The 20,736-nt window shown below is 40.2% G+C and overlaps 1 protein-coding gene and 1 pseudogene across 5 annotated transcripts in view; one reads left to right on the top strand and one right to left on the bottom strand.

Annotated features, from left to right (window-relative positions):
* The window catches only part of CHD2 (chromodomain helicase DNA binding protein 2), a 92,533-nt gene that overhangs the window by 26,598 nt on the left and 45,199 nt on the right, over positions 1–20,736 (top strand). For 2 of the 5 annotated variants that reach the window (XM_006198482.4, XM_031691871.2), the window contains 11 exons: positions 3,809–3,916; positions 6,247–6,387; positions 7,305–7,438; positions 8,740–8,965; positions 10,372–10,472; positions 11,462–11,506; positions 11,680–11,858; positions 13,969–14,093; positions 16,576–16,792; positions 18,663–18,752; positions 19,593–19,783. In XM_006198482.4, the coding sequence (XP_006198544.1) occupies positions 3,809–3,916; positions 6,247–6,387; positions 7,305–7,438; positions 8,740–8,965; positions 10,372–10,472; positions 11,462–11,506; positions 11,680–11,858; positions 13,969–14,093; positions 16,576–16,792; positions 18,663–18,752; positions 19,593–19,783 (1,557 nt within the window). Of the gene's footprint in view, positions 1–3,808; positions 3,917–6,246; positions 6,388–7,304; positions 7,439–8,739; positions 8,966–10,371; positions 10,473–11,461; positions 11,507–11,679; positions 11,859–13,968; positions 14,098–16,575; positions 16,793–18,662; positions 18,753–19,592; positions 19,784–20,736 lie in introns of those variants that run through there. The other 3 variants (XM_015234409.3, XM_031691873.2, XM_072950723.1) reach the window with 2 other exon arrangements.
* On the bottom strand, positions 7,629–8,589 carry LOC116285784 (translation machinery-associated protein 7-like; annotated as a pseudogene).

Below are 20,736 nucleotides of genomic sequence, written 5' to 3'. Positions count from 1 at the left end.
ATTCTTTTTCATTAAAGGTTATTACAAAATACTGTATATAGTTCCTGAAGGACAGTACAGTTTTAATGTAAATAGATTTAACATTACTAAAACACTTTGGTCAAATTCATATTCCCATTTTGTCAGTTGACCCAATGATATCCTTTATAAAATTTTCCGACGTCCAGTCCAGGATCCAGTCTAGGGTTAGATTTTGTACTAGTTGTCAGGTTTCGTTAATCTAGAGCACTTTCACAGACCTTTGCTTTTATGACATTGACACTGTTGAAGAATAAATAGTCTTACAAGGGACAAACTTGCCTTGAGTCATGTGAATTTAAAGCTTAGAAGAGGTTACACATAATGTTCTTACACAATATTGGAAACATTTTTCAAATTAGTTGGCAACATTGGAAATTGAGAACTGGTATGTAAGAGTCTAGATTTCTAGTTTTTGAGAATAACACTGGCCTTTGTGGCCTTTGGACAGGCCGTGAGTTCCTCATTTGACCCCATTTACAGCCCTTAACCTGGCCCCAGTGGGTGTTTTGAGATTGTAACCCTGGATTAAAGTCATACAAATAACATTTTGAGTTTTACTTAACCCACGCATGCTGTTTTGATCATTGAACCCTTTTCCAGGCAGTACCTTTTAATGTTACTCAAATTTGTGAAATGTTGGATAGGATTTCTGCTGATTCACTGTGATCCCAGTAGTGCTTAACCCCATGGTACAGTGGTTCCAGAACCGTCTCTCCAAATTGGATTTAAAAAAAATATTTCAGCCGTAATCATTTGAAGTTTTCCTCTTGGGATCAGTTACTTCTTCCTTGCCCGTGCTTTGATTTAGAAGTCTGTCGCAGACCCGTGACACAGCGGAAGAGTCCTGTTAGCCCTGCGATTCCCCTCTTGATGGGGACCAGCTCCCGAAAGGCGTCCTCTTCAGGAAAGGCTACTGAAAATCAGTGAAGTTAAAGCATCTGTTTCCCGTCTTTTCCTTACCTGCCTTCCACGTGGAAGAGAAAGAAGTTCCCTTCTCTGAGCTCTTAGAGGCAGTTCCTGAGAAGCCTCAGTGACGCTTAACTAGAGTTTAGCCCAGCTTTATTTAAAAATGGCTTTTGTTCATTCCCCCCTTTACAGTTGTTCAGATGTGATCTGTGTCCTGCCAACCTGCATTTCCCAGTAAAGGAGGAAAGCTATACCTAGTTAACTCGCATTCTGACCTTTTCAAGTCTGTTTTAATTGCCTTGGGGCCTCAGTGGCCAAATCTTGGTATTTATCTCCCCAGTTCCCAAAATTTGGCAGAAATTCCATTGATTCGCTCTTGGAGCTACATCTGGCAATTCGAGTCTCCTTTAACATGTCAGAAATATTTTAATCAACAAGTCTTTATTTCAGACTTCTGGTCGTAGCCCTGCTTATAACGTATAGCTTAGTCAAGGAGTCTTCCTCATGCAGTTTGTGTTCTATAGAAAGCCAGCAAACTAGGAGTGGACCGCAGCCTCACCTGTTGGAGAGCCCTGTATCTCTGCAGGGTTGAGCAGTAATCTTTTTGTCATTGATGACTCTTTTTACTTTACCCTTTATACAGAGTGACTTAGTACTGCTGATCCTAACTTACTTTTTTTTTGCCTTGAAAATTAAAATAATCCAGCCAATTTCAAATACACATGCACACAAACTCATTTAGGCCTGTTAAGCCTGCGATTATTCAGCTCCTCCCAGCATGTGTAAGCCTGGCTTTAATTTTCCTGGATTCTTTGGTCTTCAGTGGGTTATGGTTGAGGGTAACAGGGGTTTGACATGTACCAAACGGCTTGTTGTCACTGGGTTTGAGTTTCCCTCTGTGTAGGAAGAGGCCTTTGGAGCAGTTGATTTGCTGAGTTTTTGTACCTTCTCAAACTAGAAGATTTGGATTCCCCCCGGTTGTAAGTCTGCAGATCTGCAATTTAACTGGAAAACTAGCCTCAACACTCATTCTCTGTGTTTACTGCTATCTGAGTCTCCTAGGGTTATAGAAGTGGACCTCATTAGCTGCCTTGATAAAGATTCTCAATTCCTGGCAGTTATGTAAATTACAGGTGTTAACTTGACGGTGGATCTTTCTCATCTGATCTACTCCCCCTTACGTCCAACGTGCATGTTCTTTCAAGCTTGTTTCCTGTGAAACCACTTCCCTCCTATTTGACTGTGTGAGCTCCTTCTGAAGGGTGTGCTGTTCTGGACTCGGCCCAAGGGAGACTAGCTTTATGTGCCAACCTCCCAGCTTCCTTTTTTCCTTGCTGGTCATCACCATCTATTCCTCGGATTCTTTAGCACACAGTTACTGTACTAGGCTCTAGGGAAGGAGAAGAAGGCAGGTACCCAGAGTGTCATTTGTTTTAAAGAGACTGAAGAATATTAGGTGATACTAGTGGGCCTTAATATCTCATCAGTCTGCTTCCAGAAGCACCCTACCTGTCTGACAGACTGACATGGCTCACTCTTTGGTTCTTTCTTTCTTTAACAAAGGAGTATCTCTATTTGCCTGCCTTTGTGCTAAGCTCTGGTACAAAGATTCCCTGCCCACAAGGAGTCATGTACTATTAGGGAAATGGGTATGAAGCAAGTAATGGTGCCAGTAGAACTTGAGTAAAGTGCAGACAGACGTGCTCCACTGTCTTTCATGGACGACTTGACATTCTTTTTCCAAGCGTAGGGTGGCTCCTGGACTTTTTAGGAAGGTTCTTCCGGTATTACTTTGACCTATTCTCCCATGAAGAATACTGATTTGACCTTGCAATTCTGCAGCAATTGTCTTTAGCATAACCTCGTTTTCTATACACAGACCCAGAGGCACAACAGTAACTATTTTATTTAGAGAGAAACCCTGTGTAATTTCCTGTTAAGTTTTTTCCCCCTAGATATTTCATGCTTAGTAGCTATTGTATATGTTCCTTCCTTCTTCCCTGCAAGTGAGAAATGAGCTAAGTCCTTGTGATGTCTTGTTTGGTCTTCAAGTAAATGTCAAAACCCGTTTGGGGCAGGAGGGCACCTATGGGGTATGGCTCTTCCAGTTCTAAGCTCTCAAGGAGCAAAAGAATACCAGTTGCATTGAATAATTATTAAAAACTACCTCGTTAGCTGAATAGATTAGTTAGTAGGTAGTAGGTTTATCATTGAGAAATAATTTTAGGGACTGTTTTGTCAAGTATATTTAACTAAGGTGTTAAAACGTCCCTAAGATAGTAGTGCTCAAAGAGGTCCCTACGCAGCGTCAGCATCATCTGTGAAATTTGTTAAAATTCAAATTTTTAGGCCTCACATTAGGCCTCCTGAATCACAAACTGGCTGTGGCCCAGAATTTTTTTTTTTTTTTTTTGATTGTGTAGGTGCATTTTATTGGTTTTCTTTCGGAATATGGCCCAGAAATCTTTCAAGCAGCCCTTCAGGTGGTTCTGATCCACGCTAAAATTTGAGAACCACTGATGTAGTATGTATTATGGCTTCAGTCTGGTCAATGACAGTTGTAAATAAAGATAGAATATTAGAGACTTAACAGCATTTTTTTTCCAAAAAAAAATAGTTTAAAAAATACAGCCTTAGTTTCCATTTTCACTTATTTTTGTTACCAGACATAAAATAGGAGTAGATGTTAATCACAGCCCAGGAAGGAACACAACTTAATTTAAATAGAGCTAGAAAAATCTCTTTTTAGCATAATATCTGAAATATACATGTTCTGCCTTTCTGGCTAATTGAGTCAAAATTGGTTTTGTCAGATTCTTCAAGCTAAACAGTCTTGAAGAATTCTTTTAGAAAAAACATTTTGCTTTGCTTTTGATCACAGAGAAAAGTGGAAACGGGAGCCCTCAGAAGATGAACAGGAACAAGGCACCAGTGCAGAGAGCGAACCAGAGCAAAAAAAAGTGACAGCCAGAAGACCTGTCCCCAGAAGGTGCAGTGTTTGCTTGAACATCTCTGCTCCTGGTCCGGCTTGATGTGTGTTAGATTGAGAAGGGTGATGCAGTGCTAGAGCAAGCCTTAATTGATGGGATACAGTGTGTCGTGATCCTGGGTTCTGAATGTCTGGTTAACTTCTTGCCAGCCTGCATCGTTAGATTAGATGACTGGGCTACTTGCATTGCTTTTGTGTGTTTGCATGGTATGTAGCTCAGACTGAATTTTACTGTTTCTTACTCCAGGTGGACTAGTTGTGAGGGGTGAACGTGTCTTCCACTCTTAAAAAAAAAGGTCCCTGTGTATCTCACTAGTGTACAAGTCCTTTTTGGGAGAACTGATTCTCAAGTTTAATAGGCTTCTGTTCATATAATTTACATATAACATTAAGCAGAAAGTCCGTGCAGAGAAGACAGTAGGCTGAGATAGCAGGAAACTTTGGTAATTTTTGGTCAAACAGATGGCAGCATAAGGAACTGGTGATGGGGAAAGGAATATAAGAGGCAGAGAGGCCCCAGGAAGACTCACCTCATTGCAGTATTGCTTAGGATGTGGTTGGCAAATACTGCCTTTGGGCCAAATCCTACCCCCCACCTATTTTTGTGTGGCCTGTGAACTAAATACAGCTTTTATAGGTGAACAGGGAACACTAGTTTGGTGACAGGGAACACTAAATTTGAACCCCAATTAAGTTACCCCTTCAAAAAAGAATTCTATTCTCATTAGTTAGATGTTGTATTACAAAAAATGTACTTGATGATTATTATTTTCTTTTGAATTTTGTCAATAAAATATTTGTTAAAATTTATTTTCTCTTGTTATGTAAGTACCTAAATATATAAGTAGTGACCTCAACTTTGCCTCTTGTCTGAGAAAGTAAAAAAATACTTATACTCTGGCCATATTCCGCAAACGTATGTCTATCCCTGGCTTAGGATGTTGTACCCACCCCCTTCACCCCTCACCCCAGCAAGGAAATTCACCGAGTGTTGTCTCCTTTGGTCTGAGTTTCAGCTCCCAGGACTGGAATGCCATTCTAGTTCTGTCTTCTCGATTTTACCCTTCATCGACTGAATCCTTGATCATCTGTGTGGTGTTGGTTGTGGCAAGTATGAGAGAAACAGATATGATTATGAGTATCTGGCTCCCTTTTTCTCCTTTCACCTTTTTACCACCGACGGTGTCCTTGGGGATTTCCTTAGGAGAGCTCCTGGTCTGTGGCTCTCAGTCCTGGTTGCAGGGGAGTCACCAGAGGGGCCATCTGCTCCTTCTGTTCCGTTGGTCTGTGGCAGGGCAGTCCTGCAGGTATACTTTACGTCCAAGGAAGAATATATGTGTGGTCATTTCTTGTCCTTTACTTCCTTTATATAGATGATAGCTTTCCATGCATCTTCTTCTGCATTTTTCTTTCTTTATCTTGGAAATCTTTCTATATCAATACATGAGAAAACTCCCCTTTTTATGGCTACATAGTATTCTGTTTATGGAACTAGTTCCTAGTTGATGATTTAGTTTTCTAAAATCTTTTGTTATGGCATGTAATACCACAGTATACCTTAGTGTGCCTTTATATCTGTAAAATCAGTCCCCAGAAAGTAATGTTGTTATATTTGTAACTGTGATAGATGTTTCCAAATTGTCCACCAAAAAAGTACCATCAGCATCATGCCATATTTGTCTATTTATGTCAGGTGATCTTGAGGAACATTTGAGAACTGTTGCCTTAGAACCCACAGTCCCTTGGAATCTGCCAGGGATGAGTTCCAGGACCTCCCGTGGATACCAGAATCTGCAGATACTCAAGTCTTATATAAAGTGGTGTAGTATTTTCATATAATCTATACAGACCCTCCTGTATACTTTAAATCATTTCTAGATTTCTTATAATACCTACTACAGTATAAATGCTTTGTAAATAGCTGTAAATACAATGTAAATCACTGCCAGTGCACAGAAAATTCAAATTTTGCTTTTTGGAACTTTGTGGAATTTTTTTTTCTTCCATATCTGGAAAATATTTATCAATTTTTGATCCATGTTTGGTTGAATCTGCTGCTGGGAGACCCGTGGATATGGAACCTGCAGATGCGGAGGGCTGACTGTATCTCCTGTGTATGACTGAAGGGTGTTAGCAATAGAATCACTTTCGTGTTGAAAATGCAGATTTCTAGTGATTTGGAATCTCAGGGAATGCGACCTAGGAATAGACCTGTCTAACATTCCCCTGGCTAACCCTAAATATGAACCCTGCTCTGAGACATACAGTTATGTAGATTTGAAGTAGACACCAAGTGATAAAGACTGCCATTTTTCTTCTTCTCATTTTAGAACAGTGCCCAAACCTCGTGTTAAAAAGCCGCCTAAGACTCAGCGTGGAAAAAGAAAAAAGCAGGAGTCTTCTGATGAGGATGACGAGGACGATGAAGCTCCCAAAAGGCAGACTCGTCGCAGAGCGGCTAAAAACGTTAGGTAGGTGATGCCCCGGAAGGTTTCATTAGAGTGAGTGAGGGTGGTCGTGTAGCTGGCTAGGGCTTGGTTCTGACTCTTTAAGTCCAGGATTAGGCATTTGATAGGCAAAAATGATGACCAGTGTCTTGAGGTTGTGTTCAGAAATCTGGTCAGGGTTCTTGCAAAAAGAATATGGAAAGAATAGCGATACATCGTTGGAGGCCTTCATTCCTGTAAAGAGAACTGCTTTAAACTCATGTTCCACTGAGGTGGCAGTGATGTGATCTTCATTTCATCACATCCTTTTTTCAGGAAAGACATTTGGATTGTATTCTCACTTCTGAATTACTCTTATTCAGACAAATCCTTCCAAGTTTCAGCTTATGTATTGTTATTTGGATATAATAATTTTATCAAGCTTACTGATAGGATATAAGGCATTAATAGAAAATGAAAGGAAGGAACAGCTATATGCAAACATACGTATTCTACTTCATATAAATCAAAGGGCATTTAACTTTCTTTAGAGGATACGTAGGTTTCTTTTGGTCTCCCAAGAGATGGTGAAACTGAATCCTGACTTTATTAATAACCTGTCAAGTGTATCCAGTTAATAATTTGAAAGCTAGGGCTAGGCTTTGGGTATGTTACTGTGTAGCTTAGCACTTTTTCCTCCTCCAGTTGTACTGCATCCAGGATTGTGTTTTTCTCTTGTGTAACTTCCAAACCATTTGTTGTTAATAAATCTACGAACATGCATTGCTACTTTTAAGTAGGAGAAAAGAACTTGGAGCGCACTTTATCTGTGGCTGATCTATAAAAACAGCATGGTGAAGCCAGAAGAGTGTGTTTCCTCATTCTAAGGATGTTATTGTGTATGGCGGTGTTTGAATCTGAAAAGATAGTTTCTCACTTACTTGGCCCTATTCCTCATGCAGTTATAAAGAAGATGATGACTTTGAGACCGACTCAGATGACCTCATTGAAATGACTGGAGAAGGAGTTGATGAACAGCAGGATAACAGTGAAACTATTGAAAAGGTCTTAGATTCAAGGCTGGGAAAGAAAGGAGGTATGTGTCTTTGGGGAGAAAATTACTGTGTTTTTTTTTTTTTTTTGAACAAATGTTGTCCTTAAACGTACAGCAGGCTTCCAGAAACACTTCACATTAGCTATGGTGGGCAGCAGATGTTATGGCAAGGAATCCAGATACTTACGCCGGCATGGAGTTAAGGGTCATAGTCTCAGGCATGAGGAAGAGTTTACTTTTTGCCAGATGTCTTAATTCCACCTGTGGCCTGGGGGCCCTTTCCCATAGCCTTTGCTTTTAGCTCCTTGCATTTCTTTGGCTCCTCTTTCTGTTTCTGCTTGAATTCCTCATCTTCCTCGTCCGTCTCCTTGGCCTGCTTCTTGGGTTGCTTCAAGGCTTCTTGTTGTTGCCTTTGTGGCCAGACCTAGCTCTGCTGCCCCTTCCCAGACCCTGCTGTTGGAAGCCAGCAGATTACTTTTTATCGCTGCTTAGTATGGCCCAGATTTTATCTATTCAGCTCTGAAATGATGAATATTTGTTGTGAAAAGTGGAACTTTTCCTGACCCAATCTTCCTGTGTCAGAACTGAGACTATAGGGCTGGGTCCCACATGTCTTTGAGATTTTAAAATTAAGCTAGTTAAAGATGTGTTAGTATCTTAAAAAACAGTGATGTAGCAGATTCTTGCTTGTTAACGTTAAATACGTCTACATTTAGTTCGTTGCTTCTGTGTCTCCCTATGTTAAGTGTCACGTTGGTTAAATACACTTTAGACAGCAGTGAAAGAGTTTTTTGTGTCCAGGTTGAAATATCTCATAATAATTCAGTTCTTTAAAATAATCTTCCCATGTGGGAAATAACAGAATGATACCTAATTCCTTTTTCTTTGTCTTTTTTTTTTTTTTCCCCTGTAATCCAGCCTCACTTGAAGTTGAGAGAATTAGCAGAGAATTTTGGGTGGAGGGATAATTGAGGAGATTTTTAGTTTTCTTACCTTATTCTTAATATTCCTGGAGAGACAGATTTGTTTTCTGAGTTAGTAGGGACCAAAACAAAAGGGTGTCGCTGTCCCTTTTTTATTGTATTTGGACACAAAGATTTCTTTGATTTTTCACCAGCAAACTTTGGAATGTTTTAAATTGTAAAAGTAGGGTTTTAAATTTAAAAATACCTGCAATTATTGATTGTATTCATTGTGTATTGTCTGTGAATTTTTGCTTGTTTGAAATCAAGGGGTTTTGGTGCTTCATCCAAAATGAGACTCTTTAGATAATTGTGTCCTTGTGAAACTTTTCAGTGTCTAGTATAATACGTTTTTTAAAGTTTAACTGAATCCTTTTGCAGCCACCGGAGCTTCTACTACTGTCTATGCGATTGAAGCTAATGGAGACCCTAGTGGCGACTTTGACCCTGAAAAGGATGAAGGCGAAGTCCAGTACCTCATCAAGTGGAAAGGCTGGTCGTATATCCATAGCACGTGGGAGAGTGAAGAGTCCTTACAGCAGCAGAAGGTGAAAGGCCTAAAAAAGCTAGAGAACTTCAAGAAGAAAGAGGATGAAATCAAGCAATGGTACATTATCTGTCCTGGATTTAAGAAAAGTATCTGCTGCCTGGGGGGAGGGGAGGTTTTTAAATAGTGCTGGAGAAACATGGCTATTTGGGGTATCAGATTTTGCTTCGATATCTGAATGAGCATGGAGGCGTCTGCAGTTATGTTTTATAAAATTGTGACCTGAAAACACTGTATGTTCTTTGCGTATAGCCAGCAAATTTGTAGAGTTTAATAAGAGTAACTAGCTTATGGAGCATTTTTGACACATAATCTCTTTAATTGTCACAGTAATTCTACGAGATTGGTACTGCTGAACCAAATTTTACGGGTGGGAAGAGTGAGATACAGAGCAACTCGGGAGTGGGCCCGGGATTGGGATTCTGGCAGCCTGAGTCCACAGCTCATGTTCTTAAGCACCTTGTTACTTTTCTGTGGTTTTGCTGGGGTAGCTTAGACGGCAGGAGGTAATAGTCTAGACCTCTGGGTTATGATTCATGCACTTAAAACTAATCTTGGTTATACACAGTTTGCAGAAATGATGTGACAGAAATGATTAGGTAATTTCTGAAACTGTGATAGCCTGTTGGGTTTTTAGTTTACTTACAGCTGTGCATGTGTTGGGTTGCATACGAGAAATACGTGGGGCAGTAACACCCACAGACCTAAACTGACTAGTGAGAAATAGCAAGTCCCTAACATTACAGTAATAACCCTCAAAAAAAAAAAAACCCAAAAATATAAAAACAAATTCCCCCTGAAGATGTATCTGTCAGTGTTGCGTGATCAGGTTATGTTGTGTTAGGAACAGGGACAAATGGGTTCCATTTCCTGCTTTATTCCTGTACAAAAAGTGCTACTCCGGTAAAACATGTATTTTTCCTTTGAGTCAAAAACAGAAATACGTACCCCTAAGGCAGGTATGTTGTAAAGCAATTATAAATTTAAAGTCCTCAGAAGTCCAGTAATACTCAGGTTCTGGTTGCTTGGGCTGTCCTTTAATAACTAAGAATAATTAGTTTTCAAAAATGCTGCATTTAATCACCCCTAAAGCTCATACATAGATGAAAAAAGGCATGTTTTCTTGTAAATCTGGAAGACCATTTTATTGTCCTTATCTCTGAAGATACGTGAATTTATCACATAAGATCACATGAATTCATCACACAAAATAGTTACTTTTAAAATGTTTCTTTGTAAATAGGCCACATCATGAGGAGGAGAATAACTGGTCTGTCCTTCAGCCTGAAGTTTTCAGTGTTTTCTGCAAGTAGCGTACGTGTTTTGTAAAGTCTGTGGTCTAATTGTTAGTGAAAGGTTACTGAAGGGACAAATGGAAGTGAAGACTGTTTCCTTTCCTACCTTGGCTTTGCTTTGATAGATGTGTGTGAAAAAAAATGTACTTTTTCTGCCTGCCTTCTGTTCAGGTTAGGGAAAGTTTCTCCTGAAGATGTGGAATATTTCAACTGCCAACAAGAGCTGGCCTCGGAGTTGAACAAACAGTATCAGATCGTAGAAAGAGTAATAGGTAAGTACGTGGAAACTCACTTAAGCAGGGTTTGAGCTCCAGGAATAAGGGAGCTTTTTCTTTTGGGAGTAATGTGTATTAAAAAATGGAATTTTGTGGGCGTATTTGATGAGAATAGACAGATACCTAGACCTACATTTATTCTGAAGGAAAAGCCAACAAAATTTGCTGGTAAATTCGGATGTGGGGGCTGAGAAGGAGGTGGTGGGGATGATACCAAGGGTTTTGACCTGAGCAAATAGGGTAATTAGAGGTACCATTTGCTGAAATGGAAAGATTAAGGGAAGAACTGATTTTTGGAGTGGAAATCAAGAGCCTAGTTTCATATTGTAAGTGGTGATATACTCCTCAGCCATCAAAATTGGATAGTACTGTGAAGGCTGTTGCATATATGAGCATATGTGAGTGGAGTTCAGAACTCTTAGTCTGGGCTGGAGATCTAAATTTGAGAATTTATCAGCATATAGATAGTATTTAAAGCCTAAGGTGCAATGAGATCATTAGAAATGTACACATGGTGAGAGCATCCCAGCTTTTGGCCGGCAGGAAGAAGCCAGAGAGGAGAGTGAGAAGCAACGGCCAGTGAGATGGGAGGAGAGCCACTGGGGGCGTGGGGTGCTGGGAGCCAGGTGATGCCCACGCTTGGGGGGGAGGAGGGGCTGCGTCCTTTAACTTGGCAGGAGGCCTGGCACTGTGAGATGGATCCAAGAAGTGGTGGGGATGCAGGCCTGATGGGGTGGCTTCAAGGGACAGTGAGAAGACAGAGAATACAAACAACTCTCCCTGGGGAGTTTTGCTGTAGAGGGGGAACAGAGAAATGGAGTGATCGCTAGACAGGACCATGAGAACAAGACTGCTTTTTCTTTTCTTTTTTTTAAGATGTGAGATAGTGGCGTGTATTTGTAGTCTAAGCTGTAGGACCTAAAATGTCATGCTTTCCTTGTTTTATCACTTATGGTGATAACTTAACTAATTTTCCATTTATTTAGCTGTGAAGACAAGCAAATCTACACTGGGTCAAACAGATTTTCCAGGTAAGCAAGAGATCTTGTTTATAAATGCTGTTTAGCATGTAAGAGCAGTTCATGTTTTGCAGAGTATTTACAGTTTTGTCACATAACATTTCATTGGTTACACATAAAACAGAATGTCACTCCTCTCCTTTAATTGACAGTTGCTGATCTATAAATTTTTATATATGAAATAGCTCACAGTCGGAAGCCGGCACCTTCCAACGAACCTGAATATCTATGCAAATGGATGGGACTGCCCTATTCAGAGTGCAGCTGGGAGGATGAAGCCTTGATTGGGAAGAAATTCCAGAGCTGTATTGACAGCTTTCATAGTCGAAACAACTCAAAAACCATCCCAACGAGAGAATGCAAGGTGTGGTGAATGCTGGCTTTTGCATTTTCAGGGGAAAGGTGTTTTGCTACAAAGGACTGGTCACATAGATCTTGGGAAGAGAAAATACTACAAAAGTACACGATAATTCCTGTTTTAAAGAGAAACCTTGACATCAAAGGAAAATAGTGAAAACAAAAGGAGAGGTTGGAGGGGGAGGGTATAGCTTAGTGGTAGAGCAATTGCTTCGCACGCACTAGGTCCTGGTTCAATCCCCAGTACTTCCCTTAAAAAAAAATAATAAGTAAAAATAAATAAAACTAATTACCCCTCAAAACAAACAAACAAAAAACAAAACAAAAAGGAGAGGATGAATTAAATAGTGGCTTTGCTGACTTCTTCATTCTTACTATTTACAGAGTCAGATAGACCTAATCAAGAGATATTGTGGAGAATACTTGAAAGAATTTAAGCACTTTAAAGAGAAGTGACTGGAAAGGGGAATGTCTCTGAATCCTAGATTAGAAACTAAATATACAGGCTCTTTTATTTGCTGGATTGGTTGTGCAAATCCTTTTCTTTCGTTGGAATTCATTTTCTGTATAAAGTGTGTGCTTGGGTCTTCAATAGTAAAAGTATATGTGAGACATAGACTGTCTCTGAGAAGTTGACATTCAAATTCATGGCACCGGACCTCTAAGCAGAGTGTAACTGAAGGTCAGTGAGTGTTACAAAGAATATGTACAGAGCTAGAAGTCCCCGAGCCCCAGTGGTCATTGAAGGGGTTTTAAAACAAGAGGAAATTGTGGTCCTTGAAGTGCCCCGGTCCTCGAAGAGTAGATTGGAAGTGGATAGACAGAAAAGGGGAGCCCAGGTTATTGCCCTCTCATGGAAGATATTAAGAGAAAGATGTTCTAGTGCAGGAGGAAGACTTCCAGACTTCAGGGTTGGAAGAGTGGGGAGGTGATCTTGGAGATTCGAAGTGTGTATGTCTTGAATACCTTGAAGGGTGTTTTGACTTTATCTTGTGGACATGGATCAGCCTACCCTCCTGAGTAGGACAGCAGGCAGGGAACAGTATTTCACTTGGACAGCTTCGTCTAACAGCAAGCACGTAGGAGACTCTATTATAGAGTAAGCAGTTATTAAAGCCAGAATGTCCTGCCAGGAAGATGTCCATGAAGGAAGAATTAGTGTGGAGACTAGGGAAGTAGCTGCAGGTGGGGAGGGTCGGAGGGGAGAAGCACTGTGGAGGGGACTTGGCGGAAGTGGCCAGCCAGTGTTGGGTGGGTGAGCGTGAGGCGTCTGATTCCATTTCCTGCCAGGTGCTCACAGAGGAGAGCTGAAACTGTCAGGAGTTCCCTTAGCAAACGCATTATTAGGAGGATACTTCTCAAAACGGGGCACTGATTCCACAGAGTGCTAATCTTCAGAGAAATGCCCCCTGAAAAAAAAAAAGCTGCTGTGGCCAAATGACTTTGGGAAGCATTCCTGAATGAATTTCTCCTGTGAGTTCACAGCATACACAAGCATGTTAGACTTTGAAAAGTTATGAGCAATGACGTTTATATAACTTTTTAATCCGTTGTTTCCCAAACTGATTTGGCCACAGAATCCACATTTGCAAACCATAGAGACATGGCTTTACTAGACTGCCAATTCTTCACACCTCTGGAGGTAAAAGCAGCTTCCTCTCCTTCAGAAAACCAAAGTCACACAGTTGGGGGTTCACGGTAGGTGGGCTGCATTTCAGACTCTGCAGGTGCTGTTTTGGTAAGGTTCTGCTGCATTTAGCATATATCAGACCAGGGGCATTGTTTTGTGCTGTTTAGAATAAGATAACATTAAGATGAAAATAGGGGACTCACTGCCATGCAGTAGAGATGACATAAAGTAAGTGCTATTTAATGGTGTTCACAAACTTAGGTCAGAAAAGGAGCAATAGCTAAAGAATATTTCAGAATGCAGTCTGACTGGGCATATAGACCACGATGCGAAGGCTCAGGTGGGTTGAGTGGGTTGGTGCCTCAGATGTGAAATTCAAATCTTTGTGCTTTTGTGTAGAGCATAGGAATCATGGCTAGCAGTTTAACAAAGGAACAGGAAGAAGGTTTTCTCCAGACCTGGACTTTTTTAAAATTGTGTTTTTCAGGCCCTGAAGCAGAGACCACGATTTGTGGCCTTAAAGAAGCAGCCGTCATATTTAGGAGGAGAGAATCTGGAGCTCCGTGATTATCAGCTAGAAGGTCTCAACTGGCTTGCTCACTCCTGGTGCAAGTAGGTAGAGAAATATGTTTGAAATTCTCTTCCCTGTTGCTGGCCTATTTTGTTGTTCGATGCGAAGAATTCCTTTCTGTTGTATGTTATAGAAACAAAAAAATATGTGATTGGGAGCAGTTGCTTTTGGGAGTTTGTTTGTGTCATACCAGGTTAATGTGAAATAAAGAGCACTTTCTCACTGAGTTACTTGGGGGGAGGGGGCGGTGATTTGTCCTGGCCAGAGACTTGTGTCATAATATGTTGTTCGTAAATATAAACAGCGAGACAATTTGCCGAAATCTTTGGTATGGAAGGAAGTTATTCTCAGATGAAGGAAGAAAATGTCTTTTTAAATTCGGTTTTCTTTCTAGGCCAGGGAAACCTTTAACTTAATTTTTAATAGTGGTGCTGAAGAGTGTGTGATCTCCCCTGCCACCGTTGCCCCCCAGTTGCTGTACTGGCTGTTCCGTTTAGAGGAAGGTCTTTGACTCTTGAGCCTGTGAAATTATCCTTTACTTTTTATAGCAAGATCACCGTAGTCTTGGGGGGGGGGAGATGAGACAGTGATAGCACTTGAGGTTTAAAGGTACTTTGAGGCTGTCCTCATAAATTTTATTCACCGAATTCAATTGAAAATTCAAGTATTCCCTAATTATTATGCCGGGACCCATGTAGGGCTTGAGAATTTAATAGTAAACCAAGACAAGATAGGACCTTCCTGTCCTCAGGGAGCATACAGTGTAAGAAGTACCTTTAACGTCTGTCTACAAGTTCCTTCTCTCATATGCGATCTCCTAATTTCTTCAGTGTTTTATGGTAAAGCAAGAATTCTTATCCCAGAATTAGACTACAACCTGAAAGTAAAAACGTAACATGCAAGCTGCTTTTCTCAATGCCGAAAAGATGGTTTTTATTTACAGAGACACATTTACAGTGACTGTTTCCCCGTTGAACCAGTTGATTCATCTGCTACTCTTTGTTCTGTAAAAGCTCATATAGTATTTAACACTCAGTTGTGAGAATCGGAGATCTTGAGGAGATTCAGTTTGTATGACTGAGAATGGAGGTCTGATGGAACTATTGTTCTAAACTGCTTGAAAACTAATTTTGTTTCAGAGAGTAGTGAGACCTGGCCTTTTTAAAGGACAGTTACGAAGCTCAGTGGAGCCTTAAGAAGTTGTGTCACCTAACTTTACTCTTACGTTACATTTGAGGGCTCTTCGGAGCCCCTGGCCAAAGCACACCGTGTTTCCTGTGCAGTCCTGAGCTAGCGTTTCCTACTTTAAACTAATTCAGAGTCAGCTGAAAAGGCTCCAAGCAGCTGCCAGGCCCTGGTCATGGGAACCTTGTATTAAGTAACGTGCTGTTTTGGTCTGATTCCATAAAACCAGGGAAATCAATCCAAACCTACTCTCGTGTGTATAAATGGGCAGTGGCAGTTTGCTAGGGAGAGGAAATGTTGGAGAAAATTGACCCCGTTTCCTCCCCAGTAGTGTGAAAAGATGAGAGAAATATGAGGAAAATGACTCAGAAGAATCTCTTCTTAGTAGATTGTCTTGTTTTTCTAATCAAATTGTCTTTAACTTGAATTTTGCTTTTAGTTCTCTCTGGTTCACTGATTAAGCATGTGTTATGTATGTATAAACCTTCCATGGCCTGATTTTCAAGAACTTTTTAATGTTTGTAATCTTACGTCCATACATGCATTCTTAATTTCCTGCCAAATGAGCTGTTTTCTATTTCCTGAATGTACTTTCCTAACTCTTGCTATTTCTTTAACTTTTAGTTAAATTTATTAATTAAATTTAAAAATTTTCCTTTTACCTGGACAGTCTTCCTATTCATGTCCTGTCGAAATCCAGCCCATCTCCTAGAGCAGTATTTCTCGAAGTGTGGTCCAGGGAATACACCTGTGTCACAGTATCCACAAGTGCTTGTAAAAATACAGATTCCCGAGCCCTTTCCCAGACACTGATTCGGCAGGTCTGGGGTGGGACTCAGATGTCCGGTCTGCAGCCTACCCCTGTGTACACTCACGTGTTTAAAACACGCTCTGTGCACCCGCAGCACGTGGGTCTGGGGAGTAGTGGACAGGGTTCACCAGCACTGGGGGTAGCCCCTGCTTTCAGTAGTGATGGATCGCAAGGTCGTGTGCTCATGTACACCAGGATAACAAAACTGCCTGCTCTGTTTCAAGGGGTAGATGCACGAGAGCAAAATGGAAGATAAGAACAAAGTCTGAAGAGGCTCTTGCAGTAACCTAAACCTTGACTGTACTTAGATTACCTGTTAATCCGCTCTTGATAGCTTCAGCCTTCTTCTTACGTAGGAGACTTGATTGCAGTTGAGAGGAAGGATGTCTGAGGCTCGCGGCCGACGTCTTGCTCGGTGACATCGTGAGGCATTGATAGCACTGCTGTTTGTACACATACTGTTTTGTGTTGTGTGTGTATGTGTGTGAGCTAATGATTTTTTTGTTTTTATTTTCTTCTTTCTGCAGAAGTAACAGTGTAATCCTTGCTGATGAAATGGGCCTAGGAAAGACCATCCAGACCATATCATTCCTCTCCTACCTGTTCCACCAACACCAGCTGTATGGCCCCTTTCTTATAGTCGTCCCTTTATCCACCCTCACCTCATGGCAGAGGGAGTTTGAAATCTGGGCACCAGAGATTAACGTAGTGGTTTACATAGGTGACCTGATGAGCAGAAATACGGTGTGTAAACAAAAAGAATTGGGATAGAATCTGTGTTATGAATGTATTTTGGAAATTGACCTAATACCATTATAGTTTTTAGTAAAATTATGATTCTGACACTGTGCTATGCCCCTGGCTTTGGGAGATTAATGTATCGCAGAAATACAATTCAGATATTCCTTAAAACTTATGCTTATTATGTAAAGAAATGCAGCAGCAGTACATGAATGGGAATCTTAGCTGGGGCTGCAGTATTAAGTTTTTCTTCTCTGTCTTCTGTACTTCTGAGACCACTTTATAAAGGATTATGAGATAGAAATAATACCTTGTGGAATGTTCATATTACTTTCACTGAGTAGGGAGTTATTACTAAAAATAATCGAGTTTTTAGAGTTTGTTTCCTATCCTTTTAAAATGGTGAGGTTGAGTAACTTACAGGAAAGGAATGAAAGGACAGTGAGCCATTTCAGAGCCGCAGAGATGAGGCTTTCTTGTCTGATATCAAAGTTAACTTGAGCATCAGGAACTCAGAACACAGGGACTTAAGTTTATCTTTGTTTAGCAAATCTTTTCTTGATAACAACTAACTTTTTAAAAAGTACTTGTTATGCGCCGGGCCCTCTGGGTGCTTTATGTGTATGTTACCCGTGATTCTCATGATGGTCTTCAAAGTAAATGGTACTCTTTCCAACTGACTGAGGAAGAAATTAACTCAGAGAGTTTAACGCTTGTCTCCAGGCCAGCCGGAATGTGGGCTTGGGACAGGGAAGTGTCTCGTCCCACACCTTTCCTTTTCCACCGCTGTGTGTGTGTTGGAGTAAAGTATTTCTAAGAGGTTGCTTATAATAAGAGCAAGCCGTCAGGAATCCTCAAATCTTAGAGATGTTGCAACCATATATTATCATTGCTAATTCAGATTTATTTTTACTGAATGTTTTCATTTAAATTGTCTAATCTAAACTCTGGTAGATTTCATTGCCCCAATTTTGAGTTTTTAACTATATGGTAGTTCTTAGATTTGTTAATCCATTTGTTAACCATTAAAAATGAGAAAAAAAACTTTCTAGATTATACAAAATGGCTTCAAGCACTGAATTCAAGGTGAGGACAAAGAAAGTGAACTTTGAAAAAAAACTGTGGAGTCAGGGACATTATCTTTTCTTTCCAGTACTCCTTTTCTTTGTTCTTTCTTCTCACTTGGTGATCACCTGCGCTCCTAGACCTGTTCTCCAGCTCCTAACTTCACAACCCACCTGTAGGAGCTTTATCGTGGGCCATTGTGCTTGCTATGTGTCCAGTTACGTACATTATACTTCAGTTTGAAAGTGTTAGTTTTTGTGTTAGTTCACATTGACATTTTCATTCATATTAAATTATATTTTCATCCTGTAAGCCTCCCTCTCCTTTATCTTGGGGGCCACATCTTTCCGTTATATGATTACTGAAATTTCTGACCAAGCCAGAGACTGGAATTTGTTTTACTTCCTAACAAAAAAGTATGCCCTATCCAAAAAATTATCAGATTATATTTCCTAAAGAAGACTCTCGTTCTGGGAGATCCCTAGATAAGTTCAAGTCACCAGGGTTTAATTACTGATGAAATGCATTTCTTTGATCAGATAGATGTATTGGGGTGGGGGGCATGGGGAGATGACTATTTATTTATTTGATAAGTTCTGATAATAAAGTTTTTGCTGTTCAGTAGATCTTTTAATTCTCTTACTGCTCTATACTTCAGTTATTTAGATCAATTTAGAACGTATGAAGTATTCATTAAATTCTAATCAGTTTTATTTGACATATTTCTGTTGCATCTATCACAAGACTAGCTGGTGATACAGAAAGGTAAAGGTGGAAGTTGTATCTTAATTACCGTTTTCTTTTGTAGATAAGAGAATATGAATGGATTCACTCTCAGACCAAAAGGCTGAAGTTCAATGCACTTATAACAACATACGAGATCCTCTTAAAAGATAAGGTGTGTAGTTGGTAGCTAAAAGGGTGGATTTTGGAGTACAACTTGTCCAAATGGTGGGGTCTTTGCCTCCCACTCGCCATGTTATTTTTCTTTCCTTATTTAAAACAGCAAATGAGTAAAAAAAAAAAAAAAACATGAAGAATATGAAGTTTATAAATTAAAAAAAACAGAACTGTTACAGTTGAAGGGTCACCTAATCCAACTGAATTAAACAGGATGAAAGTGTATTGAGGCCAGTAACTTAGGAGATTCCAGTCAGTCATTGGAAACTGGTCTTGACTGCCATCATATTGCTAAGCATTTCTGTAGAACAGATGTTGTGACTGGTCTCTGTGAGGAGGACAGAAAAACGAAGCTCTTTAAGTTATCTCCTTTCTACAGTTACTAAGAAATGTATGTGGCGGGTGATCCCATTGGTGATAATAAGTATAAACAGTTCAACTCGGTGGCTCTTGGTGTTTCTGTGCTTCAGGGTTGGGGTGGAGAGTAGGCGGAGAAGACTCTTCGTTAAGGAGAGACTGCAGAATCATGTGGTTTTTGTTTCTGTGTTGTTTTTGCCCAGCATACCAGTGTTTGCATTTTTGCTTTGAGGCACGCAGCAATACCTGGCATAAGAGACCCCCCCCATACCTTTTGACAGTGACCTGCCCTTCTGCGTAGACACCAATTTGGCCACTAATAGAATAAACAGAAGAGTCCTGAGAGACTTTAAGTCAGTGAAGAATAAATGTTTCTATGTGTACCTTTGTGATGGTATTTGTACAGAGATAATTAACTCTTGAAAGTGCTTTTGGGTTCCCTTCTGACCTGGTGGCTCGTTCTGTTTTGTTTTTACTTTAGACTGTGCTGGGCAGTATTAACTGGGCCTTTCTGGGAGTGGATGAAGCCCATCGGTTGAAGAATGATGACTCTTTATTGTATAAAACTCTGATTGATTTCAAGTCCAACCATAGGCTCCTGATTACGGGGACCCCTCTTCAGAATTCCCTGAAAGAGCTCTGGTCCCTGCTGCACTTTATTATGCCGGAGAAGTAAGCTCCTTCCTATGTGTTTCAAAAGATGCTAGAATGTCTGAAATGCCAATGCTTCTGAACTTTTTTTTTAGTAGACCTTAGGGAAAACAGATGGCATGGTTTGGGGGAAGCAACGTATTGAACTGAGGCAGCAACGAAAGTAGTAAAACGTTTCATAGTAAATGATGGAAAGCTCAGAAACCAGACTTAAGTAAAGGAGGAAAGCATACTGTCTGCCAAATATTTGGATCATTTAATGCTTTGGGGAAAATAGCTGGTAAATAGGAAGCATCAGTCCTCAGTGTTGTTATAAGGTAATCAGTGTAATTGGAATGAAGTATACAAGGTACACAATCTGACAAGTATTAAAGAATATCTTGAATTAAGCTGTTGATAATGAAAGCATGTCTTTACATGAAATGTCTTTATTGAAAATATTTCTGTGGGAGAGATGGTATATGGACCTTTCATAAAACTTACCCAGTGGTGCTCAGTGATACTTGAAATCTAAATTTGTTACCCTAATTAGGAATGCCCTCCTTACTCTGACTCATCTCATACCACTTTCTCCATCACTTGTGGTGGCCATTCTAGCCATCTTTCTGTTCCTATAACGTGCCAAGTCATTTTTATTCTTTTTGCCTGGGAAGTTCTTCCTCCCCCTTACCTTCGTATGGCCACTTCTTAAATATTTTTGCCTCAGTTTATATTCCCACCACTTTTTAAGAGGTCTTCTCAGACTATTAAACCGAAAGTTGCCTATTAGACATGCTTATTATCCATACCCCATTTTATTTTCTGTACTGCACCTCTTTTTTCCATTTATTTCCTCGTTCATCCCATGTCATTAAATTATGCCAGAAGTAGCAGGGATCTTGTTTACTTTATTCATCGGCGGTCCACGTTGCCTAGAATAGTACCCGGCACGCTGTGAACAGTTCAATTAAGAGTTGTCAAACTGACAGGTAAAT

The sequence above is a fragment of the Vicugna pacos genome, chromosome 27 (genome assembly GCF_048564905.1).
Source record: "Vicugna pacos chromosome 27, VicPac4, whole genome shotgun sequence".
In the NCBI taxonomy this organism is placed as follows: Eukaryota; Metazoa; Chordata; class Mammalia; order Artiodactyla; family Camelidae; genus Vicugna; species Vicugna pacos.
The sequence above is the reverse complement of the archived record's forward strand: the minus strand, read 5'-3'. Positions and strand labels throughout refer to the sequence as shown.